The sequence below is a fragment of the Camelus dromedarius genome, chromosome 1, assembly GCF_036321535.1.
Source record: "Camelus dromedarius isolate mCamDro1 chromosome 1, mCamDro1.pat, whole genome shotgun sequence".
Taxonomy (NCBI): Eukaryota; Metazoa; Chordata; class Mammalia; order Artiodactyla; family Camelidae; genus Camelus; species Camelus dromedarius.
The window spans coordinates 64,274,843-64,300,241 of record NC_087436.1 but is presented as its reverse complement, the minus strand read 5'-3'; the positions used below and the strand labels follow the sequence as shown (position 1 = coordinate 64,300,241).

Sequence of the window (25,399 nt, the reverse complement as noted above, 5' to 3'; positions counted from 1 at the left end):
TCACGTATCAAACTGATTGATTACATATATCGACAGTATATACATCGAGCGTGATTATTATCAGACATCTAGTTTTAAAAATCAACATAGTGGTTTTTAATCTGTGTGCAGAGGCACGACATCAAGTTTGCCTCCTAGCAACAGCCTGTAGCCCATTAAACATCTGGGCTATCACAGCTCTTCCAACTGTCCTGAGCCATTGTGACCAATATAAAAGGCTTCCTTTTAAGCAAAACTGTTGTGTTCCCTGGAGGGAGAGCATCATACCAGCCTGTTGCTTTGAATTTTATGTATTATCTGTCTTCATTATTAAATCATGTGCCCTTAAGGCTTGCATGGTTTCACCAACCTCACTATCAAAAGGAATAATAATAATAATAAAAAAAAGGATCATTGCTAAATAGTCACCACCATTGTTGATTTTTAACAAGAGGCACAGAAACGAATAGTCTTGATCTAATTCAGGTAGTGTCTATGATGACTACTTTCGTGGTATCTCTAACAGCTTGGAGAGAAGCAGCAATGTGTGAAAGCTGACTGTTCTTTTATAAACATAGAGGTTTATTTTTTTTTTTTAATCTACATGATCTAAGTCATATCTGGATCTTTTTTTTTTCTTCATGTCATCTGTTATTTTCTAATGCAACAACAAAATCTGTTTTGAAGTCATCTGAGTCCAAGAAAAAAAAATGAATCACTGTAAAACACACTATTTTGATTATGCATATTATATCTTAGTATTTAACCAAACAATAGTTTCTCTAATTTAGCTCAATGTATTTATCCCTTTTAACTTCACATTAAACTGATAATATCAAAGTGAGGATACATCTGTCACTCATTATTGTTTTGTCAAACCTGGGAAGAATAGTGAAGACAGGAAATTTTATTAGGCTTATAGTCTAATTAAAAGCAACAGGCTTAACTGTGAATAGCTTTTCAACACTCTAACTTTCTTTTTTTTTTTTTTTTTTGCTGATCTAAGCCTAAGATGTTCATTAGTAACTCATTAAAGACTTAGTTACAGTCCAGTGGGTGAGTCCTGAATATAATGATGGAATGTGTGTACAAATGTGTAGGCTCATAATTAGAGAAACTGTCACATTTGGGGATTAAGACTATACAATGCAGTCTTTGAAAAACACTATGGAAAATAAGTGACCCCAAGATGGTGATGTATTTTAAATTTTGCTTGCTATCCAGGTCATTTGGGTTTTGGTTCTAATTCCTGAAGGTATGTTTTAATGACCACATTTTCCCAAGATTAAACGTGTGAGGCTTTGTGTTCGGGTCTTTCTATACATTGTTTTACTTAATCCTCATGCTATAACAAAGTAGGCCTAATTACTCCTTTAACAAATAAGGAAACTGTGATTCAAATTGGTTAAGGTCATGTTTCTTAGAAGTAACAGAATTGGAATTAGACTCTAACGCTTGAAATCCTTCTACTTTGTTCAACAGAACCATGCAAATTAGGATTCTAAATCAGTTTAGATTAGACAATGTTGTAAACTTCAGTTTCTGGGCTTCGTGTACGTATTTCTTTCTAAATATGTGACATCCTCCTTTATTCAGGGTTCTTTAAAACTGCAGGAGCTGTTCAATATTAATATTTACAAATCACTCATTATCTTTATTTAGTTTTCTCTTAATCTTTTCTTCTGAAATAGTAATACTTCAGATGAGTCCAATGGGCTGAAGTACAAATTTACTAGGATCCTTCCCATATAAAACCTCAGGTTCTCTTTCGATTCTTATCTTTTTCTGTTTGTTTGTGTAAAAATGTGATATGAGTGAGTACAGAGGACACTAATATAAAATATATAAATTTGATAGAGACGTAAATTGCATAAATTTCTTGAGATGACTCAAAAGAGGCACTGAGTTGTTTGTAGGACATAACAGAGAAAGTCTATGGAAATAAATAGCTCAATACTTAAAATTTGAGCAAAGATACAAAAATGTCAAAAAGGGATTTCCAGACACTGGAAGTCCAAGAATACAAACTACAGCAAAAATAGAGACATTTCTATTTCTGGCCACCATGATAAAGCTTAAAGTCCTTTATCATTTTCTTAAGGAGGAGTAGTTAGAAACTAACTAGAAGAACCCAATGAATAACCTTGCTATTTTGTTATGTCACCACTGTATGGTTCACACACCAGAATAAAGTTTCAAAAACGGCCAATTACTAGTTTTTGCCATCATAATAAAAACGTGAATTAATGACTTATTTTTAAAATCAAATAAACAAAAGAGGAAGTGAAGTGAGGCTAGACAAATGATAAATAATTTTGAAGTGAATTCAAAATAGATGAAGTTTAAGTGGGTAAATCCAAGCAAAAAGCCTCTCTTAGAAAATGCGGTCTAAAGGATTCTTAAATCTAAATGTATTTTAACAATGGTATCCTGTGGTCTTTTTAAAAAAGGCATGTCTATAAAGAATGCTTAGAAATCAACAACAAAAAGCTTAAAAATTGAGAAATGACTGAATAATACACCTTCAAGTAAGATATACAAATGAGTACATGAAAAGAAAGCCAACATTATGCATTAGAGAAATGCAACTCAAAACCACAATGAGATACTATTTCATCTTGACTAGGATGGCTAAAAGAAAAAAGACAGTAACAAGCGTGGGTGAGGATGTGAGAACCCTCATATTACTGTTTGGAATGTATAACCATGTAACCATGCTGGAAAATAACTTAGCAGTCCCTTAAAATGCTAAACATAGCTATCATGTGACTCGGTAATTTCAAGTATGTATCCAAGAAAAGTGAAACATTTCCACACAAAAACTTGTGCATGAATATTCATATTAGCTTTATGCAAAATGGCCAAAAAGTAGGAATAATCCCAAGTTCCATCAACTGATATATATAACATAGTATATTCATACAATAGAATATAATTTGAAAACAAAAAAGAATTAGCTACTGATACATACTATGATATACATCAATTTTTAAAATATTATGTTAAATGATAGAAGCAAGTTACAAAAGATCAAAAATTGTATGATTCCATTTATACAAAATGTCCACAATAGGCAAATCCATAGAGACATAGATTAGTGGCTGCCAGGCACTTCAGAGAAAGGAAACTGGGTGTGACTTCTAATGGGTATAGGGTTTCTTTTTAGAGGACTGATAACACTCTAAAATTGATTTCAGTGATGGGTGTAAGACTATACATACACTAATGTCCACTGAACTAAACACTTTAAATGGATGAGCTTTATGTTAAATGAACCTCAATAAAGGTATTTTTTAATCTCCATTTACACATTAAAAAAGATATTGGTGCATCAGATCCTGCCTTTTTTTTTTTTTTTGAACTACATGGTTTCTTTCATAAATATTTTCTTCTTCCTTAATCACAAGAGGACTATACTTTTCAGACTCATTTATAGGTGTGGCAATGAGGTTGAGTTTTAATTAATGGAAACGGAAGCAAAAGTAATGTGCACTACTATAGCCATAAAAACTCCCCATTAGAGTCTTCTCAATGCTTTTTCTTCCTTCCTGAGGAGATGAATGGCAACGACCCTCTGGAAGATTTTAGAACCCTTGTGCCATTAGACTGGGTCTTGGAATAAATGTGAGGGCATGAGAATGGCCTCCCCTACCAACCCTCCCATACACACACTGTCCAACCATACACACACTGTCTAACTGTCTACTTGCCTTGGAATGTTTAGTAAACAAGATAATATTCCCTAGAAGTCATTATTAATTTTAGTATCTATTGTGACTATGGCCCTAAGTTTATTCTATCTAATACATTGTTCAAAAATGGAAATTAAAGGAAGTAACTCAAAGAACTCTCTCTCCAGAAGTTTCATATTATATAATTTGAAACATATACACACACACACACACAATAATTGGTTTGTTCCCTATTTGGCTACTTCCTGTCAGACATTTGATTTTCTGAGGAGAGTCATTCCTATCAAATTACCACACAAATATATACAGTACAGTGATGCTTCAGGGATTTCATTTTTATAATTGATCAACCTGCCTAATTTTAATATTTTATCTTACTTACTGTATTTTTATAATACATAATTTATGTTCAAATTATGATTATTACTTCATTTTTATTAAATTTTCTCTTAATATTCAACATATATTTTATAATAATTTTGTTGAATTTTTACATAGAAAAGCTCATATCAGTACTCTGAATGCAATTGTGTGAATATTTGTGTATACATATGTATATGTGTGTGTGTGTGTGTGTATATAAATTAACTTGGAAATAACTTATAATTCTGCTATTCCTAGTCTTTTCATCCAGGAACATGGTATATTGCATGTCTTCTTTAATAACTCCCATTTAGTTTCAGAGTTTTCTTCTCATAAGTTCCATATATTTCCTGTTATGACATTTCCTAAGTAACTCACGTATTTCATTGCTGACTAGAATCATATGTGCATGTGTGAATCATATACTTGAACTCAGTGCTCTCATTAACACTGAGAAAGTTACTATTTCTTGAATTTTCTGAATACATCATTATACCCCTACAAGCAATAGTTATATCTTAATATTTGAATATTTATTATTATTTATGTTTTGTTCATCATTATAGTAGCCAAAACTCATGGAACCTTTTTTTAAACAAATTGTAGTGATAATAAACAAGGTTGTATTGATCATTTATTATGATTCATTTTAGAAAGTTATTAATTAATCTAAATATAAATCATTCTTTTACTTTCCAGATCTCAAGAGATTTTCTTCTAGGGATATAGAGATGCATTTAAATTTTATATACAGCCATGTTCTCTTATAGTGCTATTTGTAATGGTAATGTATCAATGACCTTCAATGCTGAGCCATCAACAAATGGTTACACTAATAATGGTTCATTCATATAACATGTTAGCATCATTTTTTTGATGAGAGGCTAGAAATGTCTTTATTTTAATGTTAAATCAAAATGAAAGATATAAATTTTATTTCTAAAGTTATTACAATTAAAAATATGTGCACACACAACTGTGAGAAAAATCTAACAAACATTAATATTAATTATACCACTGGGTCATAGAATTATAGGATTTTTGCTTTCTGACTTAAATTTGTATGAGGAGAAATATTTGACAATAAAGTAGGTGACACTGCTAATGACGAAGAAATGTATGAGACTATGTTCTTGTACTTTATCAGTAACCTACAACCTTGATTCCAGGACATTCAGATCACTACAAACTCTAGTATGTGTAGATGAAATAAACACAGAAAACTTACCAAATGTCACTATGAGAGCCTATTTCTGTACAAAGACCTATATCTATTACTTTTGTAAGAACAACCAGCATATTTCTCTTGCAAATCCTTAGCTAGCCTAGCTTATTTGATCAAACCCTTTATATATAATTTTTCTGATAAAAAGACAATTTTCTATATTTAAAGAATCTAATTCTAACAACAAACAAACAAAAAACCCTCAATCTGCTATGATGGCAATATAGGGGAAATACAGATTCAAATTAAATAAAATGCAATTATTAATAAAATTTAAAGAGTTTATTTTCAACTTATCAATTAGAAACCTGAAAAAAAGTAGAGAATTAATTAACCCTATTTTTCAACAAGGCCTTATTCTAAGCAGTCATATTAAAATAGATCATAATACAATATTTAGTCTCTTATTTACACGACAAATCAACGAGACTCTTTCCTGTTGCATTTCACTTTTTTGACTGTTCTTTAAGGAATCATTTCCCAATCAGAATGGAGGAAATAAATACATGAAAAATGTACTCTGGCTATTTACATGAAATTATAAATGCAAGAGCACTATTCTGACATTGAGAATGAAAGTAAATAGCAATGCAAAGAAGAGGAAAATAGATAATTAGATATTTGTATCTTACATATCAAAATATTTTAAAATTCACTCAACATCAAGTATACAACAGCTATCCTATTACAGTAATGGTCCAGCCCAAGGTCGAGAAATATAAAAAAATAAGAAATGATCTTAAATAGCTCAAATAGTCACAGTATATAAAATCTCAAAATTAAAAAAAAAACTCTATTTTACTCTCAGGGTATACACTTGTTACTCATAGTGTATCACTAAAATAAAAGTCACATATAACATGTTTTGCAAGTGCAAAGGCAAAAAAGAAAATTCTTTTCCAATTGCCAACCTATTTACCAAGTGAGTAGGGAAGACTTCTAAACACATTCGTACAAAGGAAGGCTACCAGCAGGCATATTTGTAGTATATATTGTGATATTAGAGACTACAAAGTTAACTTTTGAAATACATATTTTGAATTTTAGTACCAAATGCTAATGCAGATGGCATCAGATGTGTTCGTAGTAACCTCATATATCATGACAATGACAAAGATTTTCTGTATAACATCTTTGACCATAAAAATAGTGATATTACTGAAAGCATTACAAATTACCTGGGCTGGCAAACATTATAAACATTTAAAGGATGATTAATTTCTAAAAATAACAAAGTTAAGTAGAGCTTAGAAGTCAATTTGTCTTTTTCACAATTAATAAAACATGACTTCATAAAAAATTATGTGATAAGATGTTATGTTGTAATTTTGTACTTTCTCAAGCTTCATATCTTATAAAAGGTTAAAAATGACACATTAAATAGTATTATAACTGTAAAAATAGATGAATAATTAAATACAAATTACATAAAACATATGGTACTAAATATATATGCATTTGATCATTGTTTTGTCCCTGTTAAAAACTATTTATAATAATTAACTTCTTAAACATAATAAAAGGCAGTTTAGCCTATAAAGTTCATGAATATGTATGAACACACATGCAACTCTGACAAAAAAAAAATAGACTTGCTGGAAAAAGTACACATGTGGTAGTTATAGGAGAATTTTTTGAAATCCTGTATTTTTCTGCAAAAGTACCATAAAAAATACTGTCCCCCTTTACCCACAGTAAGTTCCAATGATCCTGTTTTCTATCTTTAATTGTGACACAGTTTATACGTACAGTTTAATTAAGATGAGATGTAGTTAAAATATCTGAGCACCTCAATCATCTTTTCAACTCTGAATCCTTTGTGGCTTGGATGACATCCACTCCCCCAACCCCACCATGGATCAGATCTCCTAGTCCAGATCCTACATTGAACCACAGTATCGGTTTACTGACAATCAGGATGAGTCCCAGGTTCCCATGTTATCACTGGATTTTTGTTCTCCAATTCCCTTTTCTTCCCTTGTTCCCAACCACATCAATAGAACAAGAAAAAATCTTTTATCTTCATGCAACACTACATTAGTTAACAGCAAAGAACTAGCCATCTGCTCTAGCTGCTTCTCTTTACTTCTGCCAGGTGTCATCGTATTATAGATAAGGGTTTTATATCTGTACAGGAAGAGGGCACAGTCATGGAAAACAGAAAAAGAGAAATACAGAAGTACACAGAGACATAAAATATGGACAGATAAACACAGAACCAGAGACATTTCCTAATTTTTAAATTGTGTGTGTATATATATATATATATACACAGTGTGGATGTACAAATTAATTTTGTTTTCTGGCCAGACTTTCTAGGATGATGTGGGAGATTATTCAACTAATATAAATGTTACTCAGAATTAATTCTTTAGCTTAGTTTCTAATTTGACCCTTAAAGAAATCATGCAAAAAACGGATCACTGATAATTATATGCTACCAGTTATGTGCTACTACCACTGACAATTATATATTTTCATCACTGACAATTATATACCATGCTATTATATACTGATGTTATATACTAAGCCTTTCTACATACCAGTTTGATAATTTTTTTTTTTTTTTGGTACTAGTATTAAGAAATTTCTGGCAAAACCTAAATGCTTAGGTTCAAGTAGTGGAACATTTCAATTCTCAGGGTAAGAACAAGGATAATTATGCATTTTTCCTTATCTAAAACTGAGAATGTTAGTTCTATTTCAGGGTAGGTAAGGGTGATAAAATAAAATATAAAGATTTACCAAATGCCAAGCTCTATGTTAGAAGCTGTACATGTATTATTCCATCCATTTCTTAAAATAACTGCATGGAGTAAGTGTTCATCTGTGCAGATGAAAAGTAGGCTTAAACATTTTTAAGTTACTGTAAGCTCCTTGAGGAAAGAATTAAGGATTCTTTATTCACTACCATATCTTTAGCAGCTAGCACAGTTTTCTGGCTCATAGTGGGTGATAAATATGTGTCAACTAGTTTACCAAGTAACAGTGTTACAGAGCTGGTAGAGGGCAGAGCTAAAATTTTATCTCAGGTCTGTCAGACTCAAAGGCCAGTCTGTCTGTGTCCAGAACACAGAAGAGGCAGGTGCTTTAGCTTTCTGCCTCACCTGCTCCCCAATGCCCAGGAGAGTTGAGGTGGGATTTGCTGTAGGGAAAAATGGCCTTGATAGGAATTGATCAGCGGCATTAAGACTAGAGCTCAATAAGCTAGGTTCTTCATTTTCAAGCCTCTCTGGGTCTCATGTGTAACTTTAGTCAAGTTCCTTTGCCACTCGGTACCCCAATAACTTTACTATAAAAAGTTAATGATGATGATCATAATAAATAATATTAAAACTAGGAGAATATTGTGAGAATTAGTTGTACCAATACACCCAAAGTTTATGGCTGTAGAATTAGTAGTCATCATTATTATTTACTCTGGAGAAAAGGCCAGCAACTCAGGCCATACCCAGGAAAGTTAATTCTCTGTGGATTGGAGGACCAATGAAGCTGGGCATCTCAACAACAGTAGGGCAAGGAGATACTATCAAGGGATGATCTGGAAACAAGAGTAGTTCTATAACTAAGACATCCCTTTTGACTCAGTCCTGTAAAGTTTCAAGTTACATGGTATTCCTTTCAACCAGGACCAGTGGGGACTCCAAAAATGTCTATCCTATTAGATTTCAGCACTGATCAAAGGTACACATATTCCTGTTTATGAGCAAGCTGGGTTCCGAAAAGCCGTTCATGTGAAGCCCTTATAAGTCCAAAGTGGTATCACAAAGGCAGTGGAGAAAGCCTTCCATAGAAAGCAGACAAAACTGAGTTGCATTTTCTCCAGTGCAAAGTGTTAAAATATTTACAACAAAGTAATAAAAACAAAGTTTATAAGTAGAAGCTTCTATATTGTTTAGTCTCATATGGTTCAAAGTCAAGATAATATAAAGTAGTTCATGTAAAATGGGAAAAAAATACTTTTGTTTTTAGCCAAAAATATTTTGTATACCAGGTCAATATTGTATGTGCCCACTTAGGAGTTTTTAAATACTTCTCAGTGTTGCTTGGAGTGTGTGTGTGTGTGTGTGTGTGTGTGTTTAATACAGATCTCAAGACCCATGATCTAAGGCTGAGCCACGTTTGGGGCCCACTGAAATACATAGCAGGTGTCAGTTTTTGAAGACCAGAAATTTCACCTCTGACAAGAGTCTTTCTTACAATGCCTGATTCTGCCATTTTTTAACCTACCTTGCTTTAATAGTGTATTTTAAACTGACTTTTTAAACATGCATTGTACATATACATGGAGATTTTTTCTGAATATCAACATCAAATGAAATAGCTCTCATGATTAGCTAATTCCTGGTTGTTAAAACTTACTGGAACAGAAATAAACTGGAGAGGTAGACAGTATAATGAATGAAATTAACATGTTCAAGCACTTAATATCTGTCATGCACTGTGCTAGATTCTTTACTTATGCTTTTTACTTAATCCTCAAAATAACCTTGAGGGAGACATTTCTATAACATCAAAAAGCTAATTAGAATCATCTTGAGATACACTGATAATTAGAAAGCACTTGTTTAAAGTGACAGAAATCTTGTATTGTCCCATACCACAAAATATTATACATGCCCAAGTACATGAATGTATAAATGCTGCACTGGTATAAGAATTAAAGGGAAATTTTGACAAATTTACATTGTTGGTAAAACTAGGTGGTAATGTAACTAATTTTTTTAAAGCACTATCCTATAATGATTTGTTAGAAATAAACGTGTTAAAATCAGGGCAACTTTAGGGGAAATGTCAAAAGCGGCAAGTAATTTTATCCAGTTTTTTGTACTGACAGCAGAATGCAATTCATGTTGAAATTATGAATATGAGCCAAATTTAGAATCGCATCACTGAAAAACAACAATAGATTTCTGTAGTCAATTAAAAACCAAAAGTGAGCTAACAGGGCTAAAAATTCATTTCAGCTGCTTGATACACTATAATATTCTGAGACCTTCTAAGCAGTGGCAAATACACCTGTGCCCCTTTTTCTTTGCTCTAATTACCATTGACATATGAGATAGTGATTATAATATGCCATTTTCATCTTAGTATAAAACCAATAATAATTAGTAGAAAATTTTTAATTGGGAAAAAGAAACATACATATAGACTTTAATTTGCCAACTTTTAGAGAGATTCAGTGAGTACCATACTAAGTGGCACGTAATTTGTCTTGCTTATTTATTGAATAATTATATATTCTATAAAATTTTCCAAAGGAGTTATTTCTTGATTACTTGATTTGATGTAGATTTTTGGGCTGTTTTCTTTCAAATGTGCACACATACTATCTTAAAAGTGATTTTTAACTACAAAAATATGTAAAAGAAAAAATTCATAATAAATGATAAGGTTAATAATTTAGATTAATTTAGATCCTTAAAAGTGGTAAAACAAAGAATAAAACATGTAAAATTTATTTTAAAAAGCCTTTCATTGTACATACATTTCAAATGGTACTTTAAGAAATCAAAGTCGTATTTATTGCAGCTTAAGGTATATAACTTACTGCTATTAATATATGGTAGGCAAAAGCTGCAAAATCATAGAGCAAAGATTTAGAAGAAAGGGTCTAGTGTGAAAAACTGGGACAACATTAAGCACCACACAAAAATCAAATTAAAGTTCTTACCGTGAACAGTTGGTGCTAAGAGCATCATGCAGACTAGTAGCTGTGATGGCCACATGGTTGTGTACTTGGGCATGAGTGCCTCAAGAGTGTGCCAGACTTGAAATGAAATAAATGTCTTTCTGATTCTTCTTCTATGTTCCAAGACTGATGATTAAAAAAAAAAACTCAAAAAGAAATATTCCTCAGAAACAGAAACACCAATATCCCAAATCTGAATCCTATAAACAAGAAAAAAAAAAGGGTTATCAATTACAGCAGTTTTCTTATTACCTTGAAAGTTTCTTTCCTGACTAGAGCATCTTTATACCTCCTCTCTTCTTCATTTTAACGAATACACGCATTAAATACAAAAATGAGTAAGTAACCTAAAGGACATTTATTTATGCATGAATTACTACAGTGCTTATTCCCCAGTCCCCACACTGACTGAAATGAATAATCCAGTCATACTGGACAAATTAATATGACTATCCAATATTATTTTATATAATAATAATTAATTTCTATAATTTATTAATATGTTTAAATAAATCTGGTACTTATTCTGTAAACATTTTCCCAAATATAATTGTTACTAATATTAGGAAGGTAAAAAAAAAAAATCATTCAGTATCATTACTCTGTGTTTAAACAAAAAAAGTTAAATAAATGAGTCTTACTTTCATTCCAGGTCCTGATAATCACTCAGAAAATATTCTACATATTAATTATATTACTTTTCTAAATATCTTTGTAATTACACTTGTGAATATCATAGATTTATGTTGATTAATTATGCTCAACCATAATCAATGCATTCAACGTAAGTTTATTGAGTGCCCACTGCAATACAAAGCACCAGGCTAGGAACATAGGATAGAATATAGAATAAAACACACAACCTATTATCCAGGATCCTACAACTTAAAACGAGGAGTCTTGCTTAAAAGTGTTGAATATATATGGAACACATTAAAAACCTTCAGCATTAAAGCAGTTTTACTGAACCAAACTGATAGAGCCGCTTGCAAAACAATCTGTACAGACTTGTCCTACGAAGTGAAAATAGTGAAGGAACCTGACCCAACTTTTGAAGATGTTGTCTTTCACAGTATCTTTAAAACTGATCAACCAACTATACACTGGGACTTCCTTCCTTTTCTTTCCTTTCTTCTCTTTCTCTCTCCTTTCTCTTCTGGTGGCTTACATATATTTAAAATAATTTCATATTTTGGCACAAATTTAAAATTGTTCTGGAAGGGGATATTCAGAACAGAGTTTACTGTGGATTATATTAATAAGCCACGTTCTAAAGAAACACATTCCAAAATATTTAACTGCTTGTCTTCATTATAAGACAAAATTACACAGATTTATCTGAATTTCTGGCATTGTTATTCACAGCATGGTAATTAAGAGCACACATTCTGAAGCAAGACCACCTAATTTCAGTTATTAGCTGCACTAGTACTATGACCTTGGGCAAATCATTTAAACCCTCAGTCCTTGGTTTCCTATCTGTTAGTGGTGAGAGAGTAATATTACTTAATTCATATGATTATATGGACAGTAAATGAACTAAAATTTGTCATTTTAATTATATAAAATATGTAAAAATATGCACTGCCCACAATAGTGTCTACTATGTGATAAGTGCTATATGTCTTAACAATTATTATGTATCTCATCAGTTTTTACTTTTATCCTACTCATATTCTTTAACATGGATGTGTAAGAAGCTAGATAATTCAATCCCAAAATACTTACTCAGTCACTATTGTATAGACCGGCTCAGAGAATACTAAATTTGGAAACAACAAATCAAATAATTTTCTTCCTAATCTCACAGATATTATAAAAAAAAAAGCTCATAATGGACACTTTCATAACACTTAACAAATAGAGAAAGAATTGACAAGAAAAAACTGATTGAGATAAAACAAATTCTGTGAAAATGATTCATAAGCAGCATTTTCCTTTCATTTTCTTTATTCACACTGACTTACTAGAAAACATTTAGAACATATTCTTAATTGCCACAAATGCTATATATGTAAAACTCTTTCTGAAAATAAATTTGAAAGCAGATGCTAATTTAAAAGTGCATTCTTTAACATGCATGTAACAATTAATAGATACTTAAAGATAGATACTTAAAATGACTGATGCATCAACAAGTAAAGAACTGCCCCATCCCTCAACACTCAGTTACTGTCCTTTTTTTCCTCTGTAACTACAGCATCAAAAGAAATGTGTATACACACTAACATATGCACAAACACAGACACATATGTATGTCAGATAAATATATACAGAACTATTTTGCAACTGAAAAAAAATTGAGGGCAGGCATCTAGGTGAGTTATTTATTCATCATTTCAAAAATATATACTAAATAACTACCATGGTGGGTATTATTGAGAATGCAAATTACTAGAACAATTTTTTTTCACAACTCCCACTGTAATGGGAGAAACAGAACACAGTAAATGAAGTCTCCATATAAAGAGAAGAATTAACATTTTTTCACTTCGTATCATATGCCAAGCAATGTTCTAGATGATATTATACGATTATGTGATTTAATTCTCCATACACATCTATAAGGCAGATAATATTGTCTCCTGTTTACTAAAGAAGAAAATCAGACATGATACTCAGCAAGAATTTCAAACCAAATGTCTGACTCCAACATCAGTGCTCTTTCCTTTCTCTATGGTAGAAGCAAACAAGAAAATGTAAAAGAGTAACTAGGGGTATTAATTGTGCAAAGGAAGGGGACAAGGTAGCAAGTTTCCAAGGAAGACTTAGGCCTTGCTTAAATATGTTACTTGATCGTGAAGAGTGAAGAATAGGAGGACAGCACAGATATATGAGGTAGGAGTGAAGGGACAAAGAGAAACGAAAGAAATACATGTTCAAAAAGGAAAACAGCCTAATTATAGCATTGTACCTTTGGAGGAGCCAAAAGATTATCTCCACTGTGAAACAGGAGTATTGCTATTGTTAACTTCAGTCTGGCTTTAGAGAAAACCAGAACGGTTTATCTCATATGATATAGTATATTTTCACCTTGATGAAGCAATGGGAGAAAGTTACTTTAAAGAAAGAATAAGAAAATGCTTATCTATTATTTATAACAATGGCTTATTTTAAGATAGCACAGCAGGGCATAAAACCACAGTACTAAGATTATTCTGTATTTGATTTGGGCATAAAAGTTTGTTCTCATGATGACTGGAAACAGAGGTGGGGAAAGGAATTCAGATGAACAGAAGCTATTATATGAGGAGGGTAACATGTCCTCACATTCTAGCCTCATCCCTATCCCGAATTCTCACCCTATACAGCCCCAAAATAATGTGCTAACTCGGGGGTATATTTAATAAAATTGCAATAATTAAAATACATACATTTTAATAAATAATTTGTAAGATGAAATTGTTCATAACCTACAGAAAGATAAACCACCACTCTCTAAATGTTAACATAAAAAAAGAAAGAAAAGTTTCTGGGATGATTTTTCTCCAATTTATGTATTGTCATTAACTTCACCAAACCAATCGGTTCTCATACAAAAGGGAGTTTTCACTCATTTCTGAAACATAGCTCTTCAAAACATAAAGAAAAAAAAAACAAGAAAAGACATTAGGGACTCATTAAGTCACATATGACAAGATAATTACTCATAAAAAGATATACCAATGATACAAAGCATTTAACAAGTCAATTTCAACATGTTTCCATTTCCAATAAAATTTCTTTAGCCTTCTCCACGTACGAGCCCTGCACTAACACTATGGTCAAGTGAGGAAGCGTGGCTGTACGTCTAAAATAGGATCACCATTTTAAAACAATGTGCAGTAAAACATGGACGCTAGAAGGTATAGTCACCAATAATTATAGTGCTGTGCAAAATGTGTTATGTGTTCCATGAGATGTTCTAGAAACACACAGTAAAAAACTGCCAGACTTTCTTTTGTGTGTAACAGCAAGAGATTTAAAAGCATGCAGACTGAATATTCTGGTGCTGGTCAAGTTTGCAAACTTCTCTGAATCTCAGTTTCTTCAACTATAAAAGAGAGAATAATATTCCCCTTGTAGGTAGATTGTGAGGATTAGTGATAACGTAAATTATTGTCTGATGCAGAGATGTCATGCGATTGGACATGCCTGTTAATGCATGTCTCTCATTCACCAATTCCTTTGTTTCCTTAATTCTCTCAATAATGACAAATAGACCATTTGCCTGACTCCCATCCGTCTCACTTACAAGTTCAGGAAACTAATAACATACTCTCCTTGAGAGAAATGAACACTCTCCTAGAGAATTCTATGCATACTATCCTTGAGAATTCTAATGGCTGAAAGATGGATACTAGAATAATGTGATGTTCTATAAAAAAGGATTTTCCTGTATGCTTCTCTTCTTTAAAATATGTTTTATTATTTAAGCTACTAGTTTCCATTAATAAATCAGCATATTAAATGATATAGAAATTATTATTGAAGGATGGTGTTTCTAAATTTTATCAAAGATTATCACAATATGGGAAACATTTTTGCATGTTACCCCGTCTAAAACTTGAAAGGAGTGTATTTCTAGTGTAGACCTTGATTTGGTACTTGGAGTTTATATGTCCTCCAACAAAACTATCTAACTTAACTTCACTACTTTTCACAATATTCAAAATTTAAAAGTGAGGTTGATTAAAGCATCCTAATTTATATTATTAATATTTAAGATTATAATTATGAAACTGTGTAATTTGACTCAAGTTCCATTAAATGTTAAAAAAATCACAACATGGAAAGATAATCTATAAATGTTTTATGTAAATAAAGTCTTTGATCATAAACCACATGGAATATTCTTTACGTTACATTTAGACTAAATTCCATTCATATTTAGCACAATAATTCTGAGAACATATTTAAATTTTTTTATTGCTGAAACAAAATTTCTTCTAAATTTAAAACATTGATTTTTTTACTTTGTGGAAACTCTTCCCTTAAATTCTGGTGTCTAATTCATTTTTCCCATTTAATTTTTTCATATACCTTTCTCAAATCATATTTGAAAGCTTCCATTTTTATATTTGGTTTCTTTCTACACTCTAAAGATTAGTATTAGAATCTGAGTTACAAGTCGTCCTGGAATTGTTACTTCTATTTTAGCTGCTCTTAATCACATGTCTATTAGATAACTTACTCTCAATCTTTTCCCAAAGTAAATTGCATGTTATCATTATACCTTCCCCCTCATAATAACCTAGACAAGATACTATAATAACTTTTCAATAATATTTTTACATCTTGCCACCTATTAAATGTTCGCTTATTAGCAATTTTGCTAACTCCAAATTTTCTTCTTTATCAACCATACAAAATTTTATTAACCCACATTTTAATTTGCATATTTACATATTTTTGCCATATTAGTCTTTTTAGAGTTCAATGGGCTTTTTTAAACATGTTTGGCACATGTCAAATGTATAAAATGCCTTGTGGAACTATTTAAATAATTAATTGGTATATAGTCTTATAACCCCATTGTTAACTATAATTTCACATTTTCCCATTTGGCATTTTTTCCCTCATTCAAAATAGGGAAACTGTAGTCATTTCCTCAAAAAAAAAAAAAAAAAAAAAAAAAAAAAAACCACAAGAAAGCAACAAACAAAACCTCCAACTTTAGAAGTATTTATAAATATTGCTTGAATGTTACCTCTATTCTACCAGGTTATTTGATGGATTTTGAAATTTAAATGATTTCAAACTACATTCATTAACAAACCAAATATTAACTTTTTATCTATATAAAACTGGTATGTGGTAACTCATGAAAAGTGATGTAAATTTCAAAAAAGTTTAACAGTTATTTCAACATTTGTCACTAACTTAACGAGTAAAGCAAATATCTGTTATCATAACAGAACATCTAGTTAAACATGATTTATGTGCACAAAGCTCACTACATCCATAAATAAGAGTCATCCATATTAACCAAAAGTGTCAAATATTTCTAAGAAATATTCATTTAATAAGGCTGAAAAAAATTTCATCTAGAGTATTTAACTATGCATAGATGCTTAGATGAGATTTAATGATCAGTATTCAAATTTAAGATGGCAATATTTCCATGATTTACTAATATTGCATAATCATAAGCACATATACATCAATGCTCCATAGTCCATGCCCTATCAAATGATGGATGCCATCTATTCTCCAAAGAAATGTCTTCCCGAAATGGTTCAACATGGAAGACTCCTTCTGATGTGAATGATGTTCTGTGATATTAATTCTTAGGGAAAAGAAGTAGGGCAGCAAGATGAAAAATTAGATGACTATAACACAACTTCCTGGCATCATCATGCTATAAAATGTTAAAATCTTTGGTGTAATGATCACTAGGTAAAAGCAAACAAGTTTTAAAGGAGTCTAAACTGAGTAAACTAGATACTGTTTTTTAAATGTTAAATGTAATTTACAATGTCTAAAACCTAAAATATACTTTTAAAAAAAGTTTTCTTGTTGTTTGCTAAAAACGTTACTTCTCAACTGAGAGTGCATGTGAGTGTACTACGGATTGTAAAGCACTTTATTTTGGGTCCTACTATTGTTCATACTTTAAAAACAATTAAACACTTTCTCAACATTTTGGCTCTGAAAACCAAAGCACTACAATAAGTTTCAAGGATCTTTCCTTTCTTTCAATGTTTATGGAGTCAAAGAACCTTATATTAAATAACTATTGAAAAGTACTTAATTATGGAGCCTATTTGGTAGCAGTAAGGTGCTGAATGCTTCTTAGCAGTAAATACTTTCTTAAATAGTGCTAGATCCCCTTGGAGATTCATAGAGGACAAATTCTCAGTCACCTCATTTAATATTTTCAAGAAATATTAAATTCAATCAACCCACATATGTGTTTATTCATCAATGTGTTCCAAGAGATCATTGTTGGATACAAACAATACAATCTGTGATCACGGGAGGTATGTGAGATATGTATGACACAGTTCTTGCACTAAAGAAGGAAGAGGAGGAAAAGGAGTAGCAAAAAGACAACAATGAGACAGAAAAAAGGAGGAAAGAGATGATGCAAAAACATAAAATAATAAAATGTAAATCGAAAAATTTGATTTTTTAAAAAGAGAGGTAAAAAAATAAAGGAGATAACCCAGCTTGGAAGATCTGGAAGACCTATAAGAAGAGAATGATACTTGTGCTGGAGTATAAAGAACAGGCAAAATTTCACTGAACAATGATTGGAAGAATATTATTCTGGGTTAAGGGTTGTTACAAAGAAAGGTAAAGAGCAGGTAAAAGACAAAGCATAAATTACCGAACTGCAAGTCATCTGTTTTGTCAAGTTTACCGAGTAAATCAGAAGTAAGAGAAGACCACACAGATGATGAATTGGGGCAGAATGGGACAGGTTTTGAAATCTGTACAAAAAAATTTGGATTCAATTTGGTTAGTTTCCAACCATGATGTTTTCAAAATTTAAACAATACTTATTATTTTCTAAAAGCACAAATTACGTAAGTAAATAAAAACCACCGCAAGCATTGTCTTTTAAGATTGAGGGTAAATATTTATAGTGAGTACATCCTAAAAATGTCTATAATCCTCTGTATTGCTCCTAGACACTTGAACATTTTGCTCTGAATTTAATTTCTGTAAATGACCTTTGGTTTGAAATAAAGAGCCTGAGTTACTGGAGATATTAAGCGAAACAGAGGTATTAAGTGAATCATTAAATTAGTAAACTAGTATTTAGATAGTACCTAACACAATACCACACAAAAATAAAGCAGCCTTTGCATTTTCTTAATATGATACTTTGTCAGGATTCCAAAGTTGCATAACATTGCTAAGCAACTATTATCCTATTTGAGATCAAATACTGATTCCAGAACAGTACACTTTTAAACACAATGGTATTGTATGCATTTGGCAGTGTATTACTACCAAATAACACACTGTATCTATATGACTTATCTGTACAGATGTGTCCTTTATAACACATTCAGGACAAATACAATCTGGAAGAAATTTCATATACACTAAGTATGTGTTTGCCTTGACCTAGAAGTGGATGTGGTCATACTTTTCTTAGTCCTTAATTTTCTGCACATATTTAAAAAAAAATCTAAGCTCCTGTCATCAAGTATTAAACATTGCATAAGTCAGCACCATCAGAAGCAGCATGAAAAGAGGACAAGATATGAGCTTTGGCGTGAGAAAGGCATTTAAGTCCTCTCTCTTCAAGCTGTGAGCTGTATGACCACAGGCAGATTACTTAAATTTTCTATACTCTAATGTTCACATCTAAAATTAATACTTATTCCACCAGATGGTTAGAAGGCTTAAATAAAAGTTTTATATATATACATACGCACATATACATATATATATTACATATAAAGATTCCTGGCAAGAGTAGGCATTCAATAAGTGAGAAAAATCCTTTTTCTCATTTAATGAAGGGTTTTATATTCAAAAGTAGGGTTATAAATGGTAAATGAGACTACATTTAATGGTGAGTAGGACAGAAGAACATTTGATAGGAATTTTTGAGTAGTTGGATGGGAAAGGGGATAAAATCAGAAGGTACATTGTAAACATCATGCTTTTAAATGATTAAATTGGTCTTGGTATATAGGAAAAAATGGAGAGGGGAAAAAAAAAAAGGCTCATGGAATCAGTAATAATATTAGCCAGAGTTAGTTAGTATGTTGGAAATTCACAATGACCTACAAGTGCAGAATTGTGATTTAAAATATATATTATTTGACAAAAGTCAGGACAGCAGTTTTTCAAGTTATAGAATTATTAAATTATATGTTTTGTCAGGGTGGAAAGGGAAAAAATCAGGAGAAAAATAGAAGGAAAAAACAGAAAATGGGTACAGAAGATACAAGAAAAATTAAATCAGATTGGAATTATGGAGATTAGTTCAGGAATAAAACTACATTTCCACTAGAATTTTCACTCAAGTCTTCATTCTTCCTTCATTCTTTCCCTACTGTCTCCTCCACAAGTTAAGTTTCAGAGAGATCAGAGCAAGGAAACACCTATTTGTATTCAATGAAAAAATTCTGAAGGTTACTAACCACACTTTTCAAGCAATGAAACACTCAATGTCTATACGCTGTCTGAACACTAACAAACAACACTTTTTATTGCTTAAGTAAAATACATATTTCCTTACAATTATATTTAAAACATAATTTGGTGCTATGTTAGAAAACAAGCAATCTAGGAAGGTAAATTTACTAAGTTCTCACCGTATGACCCAGGAATCCCATTCCTGGGCATATATCCAGAAGGAACCCTACTTCAGGATGACATCTGCACCCCAGTGTTCATAGCAGCATTATTTACAATAGCCAAAACATGGAAACAGCCTAAATGTCCATCAACAGATGACTGGATAAAGAAGATGTGGTATATTTATACAATGGAATACTACTCAGCCATAAAAACCGACAACGTAATGCCGTTTGCAGCAACATGGATGCTCCTGGAGAATGTCATTCTAAGTGAAGTAAGCCAGAAAGAGAAAGAAAAATACCATATGAGATGGCTCACATGTGGAATGTAAAAAAAACAAAAAAACAAACAAACAAAAAAAAACAAAGCACAAATGCAAAACAGAAATAGACTCACAGACATAGAATACAAACTTGTGGTTGCCAAGGGGGCAGGGGGTGGGAAGAGATAGACTGGGATTTCAAAATTGTAGAATAGATAAACAAGATTATACTGTATAGCACAGGGAAATATATACAAGATCTTATGGTAGCTCACAGAGAAAAAATGTGACAATGAATATATATATATATATGTTCATGTGTAACTGAAAAATTGTGCTCTACACTGGAATTTGACACAACATTGTAAATGATTATAAATCAATAAAAAATGTTAAAAAAATTTACTAAGTTCTCAAGAGTAAAAGAACCATTTAACTGTCTTTCAGATAGTGTTACGATCTAACAAGTATCCATTAAAGTTTAGGAACAAAGTTGGATTTAATGAACAATGCTATTTTTGGCTTAAAGGCAGCCTATCATTTAACCATGATTGATATTTTACAGAGGATCATTTTCTTGCAAGGTGTCCTTGAGTTAACCTTTTCCTTGAGATCCCCCAAAGCATCTGATTGGAGTGTGCTTCCAACAAGCTTTGAATAGGATAAAATTTTCCCCACTGATATGTTCAATAGGAAATATAATCAAAGAGTTTGAAATTTAACTAAGTATAAATAATTACTTTAATGCAACTAGCTTGGAAAATAACTCAATTGCTTGAAATGAGAGAATTACAACTGAAAACTGGATCTCGTATTTCTTTCCATGTATATGATTTTTAAAATTGATTCTCTGCTCTTCACAAATGAAAATAATCATAAAATTTCTAATTTTTACCGTCAATATTCACTGCAAAAAATAAATCTGAATGAATACAGCCCTTATTTAAAAGGTTATTCAAAAAAATCAACAATTGCTTTACAATATTTCATTCATGATCATAATCATTACAGATTTCTCTTTCCAAGGGAAGTAGAAATTAGGAAAGGCACACAAGCTACAGTAAAAACATGCAGAATATCACAGGTTTCTACTTCAAAGTAAATAATTCCACTTCTAACAGGAACATGGGAATCTATTCCAAAATCTAGAGCACCAGGCAAAATAATAGTCCTCTTTATAACAATAGCCCTTACTATCAGGCATTGTTGTAAGAGCTTTCCACATATTAAATCACTTAATTGATTTTAAATATAAATATTATTGTCAATCCTATAACAACTCCAAAGGAAAGATTTATTATTATTCCTAAGTGGCAAATGAGGAAGCTGAGAGACCAAGAGGTTGAAGACCTTACTGAGGTTACATAGCTAAAAATAAAAGAGCTCACATTTGCACCTAAACCCTCTAGACCCATGTTTTGTGCTTTCATGCATTAGTTCCTACTGTCTCTCATTGCTTCTATTGACTACTGATCCTATGGCATACCTACTATAAACTGAATGCTTGGTTCCCCTCAGAATTCATATGTTGAATACAGATCCCAATGTGATGGCATTTGTGGGTGAAGCCTTTGAGAGGTGATACGCCCATGAGAACCGAATCCTCCTGAGATCAGCGCCTTAGGAAAGAAACCCCAGACAGCTTTCTACAGTCGCTTCCTCCATGTGAGGTTACAGCAAGAGGACAGCTGTCTGTAACCCAGGAAGTGGGCTCTCTTTAGAACTCAGCCAGGCTGGTCCCTGATCTTGGACTTCCAGTCTCTGGAACTGTGAGAGGTAAATGTGTGTTGTTTATTTAGATATCCAGCCTGTGGTACTTTTCTTATCACACCCTGTGACAAGACAATACTTCATATACACGTAAGGAACCTTTCGCTAGTATGAAGGTGATATGGGTTGAATGAAGTGAGATGAAGTTCTAGAATATGGCTCTCTCTATATATATATTGAAATGGTCAAAGGGACTTCAGATTGAGAGAATCATGGTATTAACAGAAGGTCTTCATTATCTTCACTTCTGCATAATTACTAGCTGGCATCATACATCTTTTGGTATATCTGAATAGATACAAATGACCCATTTTTATTCATGCTTGTTTTTAGTGAGTGAAGGGTAGGACCACCAGACTTCATCAGGCAAAGTAACCCAGGAATGATGATCTTGGAGGTTCTTAGGAGCCAAGAAAGTGCGTCTTAAATTATATAAAAAGTTGAAAACAATCAGGAAAACATAGAAAATAAAAGCTATCTGCCAAATAAAGTTCTGAAAAGATTTCAATATCTACCAATTTAATTTCAAACAGCATAACTCTTTAATTCTGTTACTAATTTTTCCAAAAAGGAAACCCAGACTACTCGGAATGTTACCAAGAAGAAGCAAATATGTCTTCAAAGCAGGATTATTTGTGACTTTATCATACTTATTTTAAATTTAAAATCAAATTAATAATCAACCAAGCTAACCTCAAGTATTTCTAATATTTGTTCAATTTTTATTATCTACAGAGGTAGTATGACTGTGGTAGACTAGTAGTACATTGTGTTACTTCCTTTTTGACAATTTTATAATAGAAATTAACTAAGTACTTCATGATTAACAACCATGACAATATATTATATCTAGTGTAAGTATGTGTTATAAGTGAAGTTCCAGAATTTGATATAAAGCCAAAATAATCACGTCTTCTACAAAATTCTAAAATATATTATTATCAATGCAGATAGCACTACAATTGAGACTGGTGAAAAAGTTATTTCCATAGCTGAGAACAGTGAACTTTCCCCGAAAAATTAGATGGCCAGAATCATATTAAGCTACAGTACGGGTTTAGGGGCTGAACTGGGGATAGGGGGAGAATCTCATTTCTTAACACTAGTTCCCTGAAAACTATGACAGTTACTAAGAACAGACTTAAAAATAAAGCCTAGAATAGGAAAGCTACAAAAATTGAGGTAGTAATGTCAAATTCATTCTATTCCAACTCCTTCAGGCGGAAAAGAAAAACACACATCTACTTGCACTTTCTTTGAAGGCTATCCAAAACCAAGAGGAATGCAGGGGAAGCTAAATCTCATTATGAGTGAGGTTCTTCTACAGACTTTCACTATGGTTTAGTTATCATGACTGGCCAGTCCCACTCATCTCTTTCATATAAACAATTGAGTTGAAACCCTTGATATCCACATTTAAAAAAAAATTCAATAAGTCTCTTTTTCAAAAGAAGTTTAAACAAGTATTAATAAGAACAAGATTACCATAAAATACTGTAATTTTTAAAAAATGCATACCAGACAAGGTCTCAAAATAATTCTTTCAGAATCTCCTGCAAAGGACATCTACATACTTTAAATATCTTGTTCTTGAGATTATGAAAGACAATACATTTCTGTGATTCATAAAGTATCACAAGATAACTTTGCTATATTTCATTCCTTGTAGTTAGTGTATCGGTAGTAACCAGGCAGGAGAGAAAATACACATGTTTTGAAATTATCTCATCTCAATCGGGTACACCTGGATAGGTCTCAAATTAAACATCTTCTTTAATGGCCCATTATGAAGTATCAATGCCTAAAATACCCAAAGGGAGTCAGGGACCATTACTGCCAAGGGAGAGTTTCTAAGGTTGTAGCTTATGATGCAATATTTCTGCTGTAACTTTAGTCTGACTGGGAGTTTATTTAAATACATTTTTTATAGTTTTAAAATCAATAGCTAACACAGTAAGGTTTAGCATAACCCAAAGATACAGATTAAAAATATTAATGTATCAATGCATCTTTACAGTAATGCTCTGATAATTAGCATTTATAGATAGCTACCAAATTATGAAATGGGTCATTTTATAAAACTTAACTTTAAAGATAGCTGCTTAGACCCCAAAGGATATTCTTCATGGGGAAGAAAAAAATACTAAAGTAAATTTAATCTTTATAGTAAAATGTATATAATTTAGTAGAAATAATAAGCATCATAACATCTATTCTTCAGGAGCTATAAAAATAAGTATAACATAGAGACACTGGCATTCTTGCTGTAGGACAAAGATGTCTCTTTTTACATCAAAAACATCTCAGCTTCTAGGGTTTTAACTGGTAGGCAGAATGGCAAACCTGAAGTAAGGTGAAATCAGAATAAAACCATCTTTTTGCTCCATTCATCTTGTTTCTGTTAGTCCTATCACCATAGAAACTGACCTGGAGTACCATTAAAAAACAAACAAACAAACAAAAAAACTAAAAAGCATCAATTAGGGCCGTGAATAAGTAAGTGAAAGGTTGTGAGAAAACGAAATATAAGGAAAACAGAAAGAAAAAGGAAAAAAGAGAATTTTCTAATGACAGTACCTGAATGGAAAAGGAATCGCTAAACAGGTTTGGCTAATACATTTATATGCAGGATAATAAAGGATGTATTTAGAGAAGGAACACAGAAGTCAGGCCCTATTTGGATTCCTATAATTAAGGAATTTTATAACCACTTATTATACTTAGTTATTAATATACTAATTTATTCAATCATATACAATATATAATTTATATAAATGTACATATAACTACAATGATAATGGATCATTTTTATCATACCATTCATATTTTTATCCAGTAAATATTGCAGCTCAAAATTTTTGTGATTTTACTAACCTAGTACAACATGAGAATGTTTATGAATACGTAATTTAAAGTTATCAATTGTTATTTTTCAGTATACCTTCGGTATATTTGGTATATTTTATAATGGTAAAAATAAGTGGCACTTCAAATCATATAATGTCAAGCACTTATTTAAAAAATTACACTCAGTAACTCCTAAAGATATCTATACAAATAATAGTACATGTTTTTGATGTAGAAAGACAATTAAACCAATAAAAAACAGTGACAGCTAAGATAACTGTAAAACAAACAAGCAAACAGAAAGGATTCTTGGTTACTGG

At 31.7% G+C, this 25,399-nt stretch overlaps 1 protein-coding gene across 14 annotated transcripts in view; it reads right to left on the bottom strand.

Annotated features, from left to right (window-relative positions):
- The window catches only part of ADGRL3 (adhesion G protein-coupled receptor L3), an 826,419-nt gene that overhangs the window by 551,785 nt on the left and 249,235 nt on the right, over window positions 1-25,399 (bottom strand). For all 14 annotated transcript variants that reach the window (XM_064484960.1, XM_064484967.1, XM_064484927.1 and 11 more), the window contains exon 3: window positions 10,937-11,154. In XM_064484960.1, coding sequence (XP_064341030.1) covers window positions 10,937-11,009 — 73 coding nt within the window. In that variant the 5' untranslated portion in view covers window positions 11,010-11,154. The remainder of the gene's footprint in view (window positions 1-10,936; window positions 11,155-25,399) is intronic.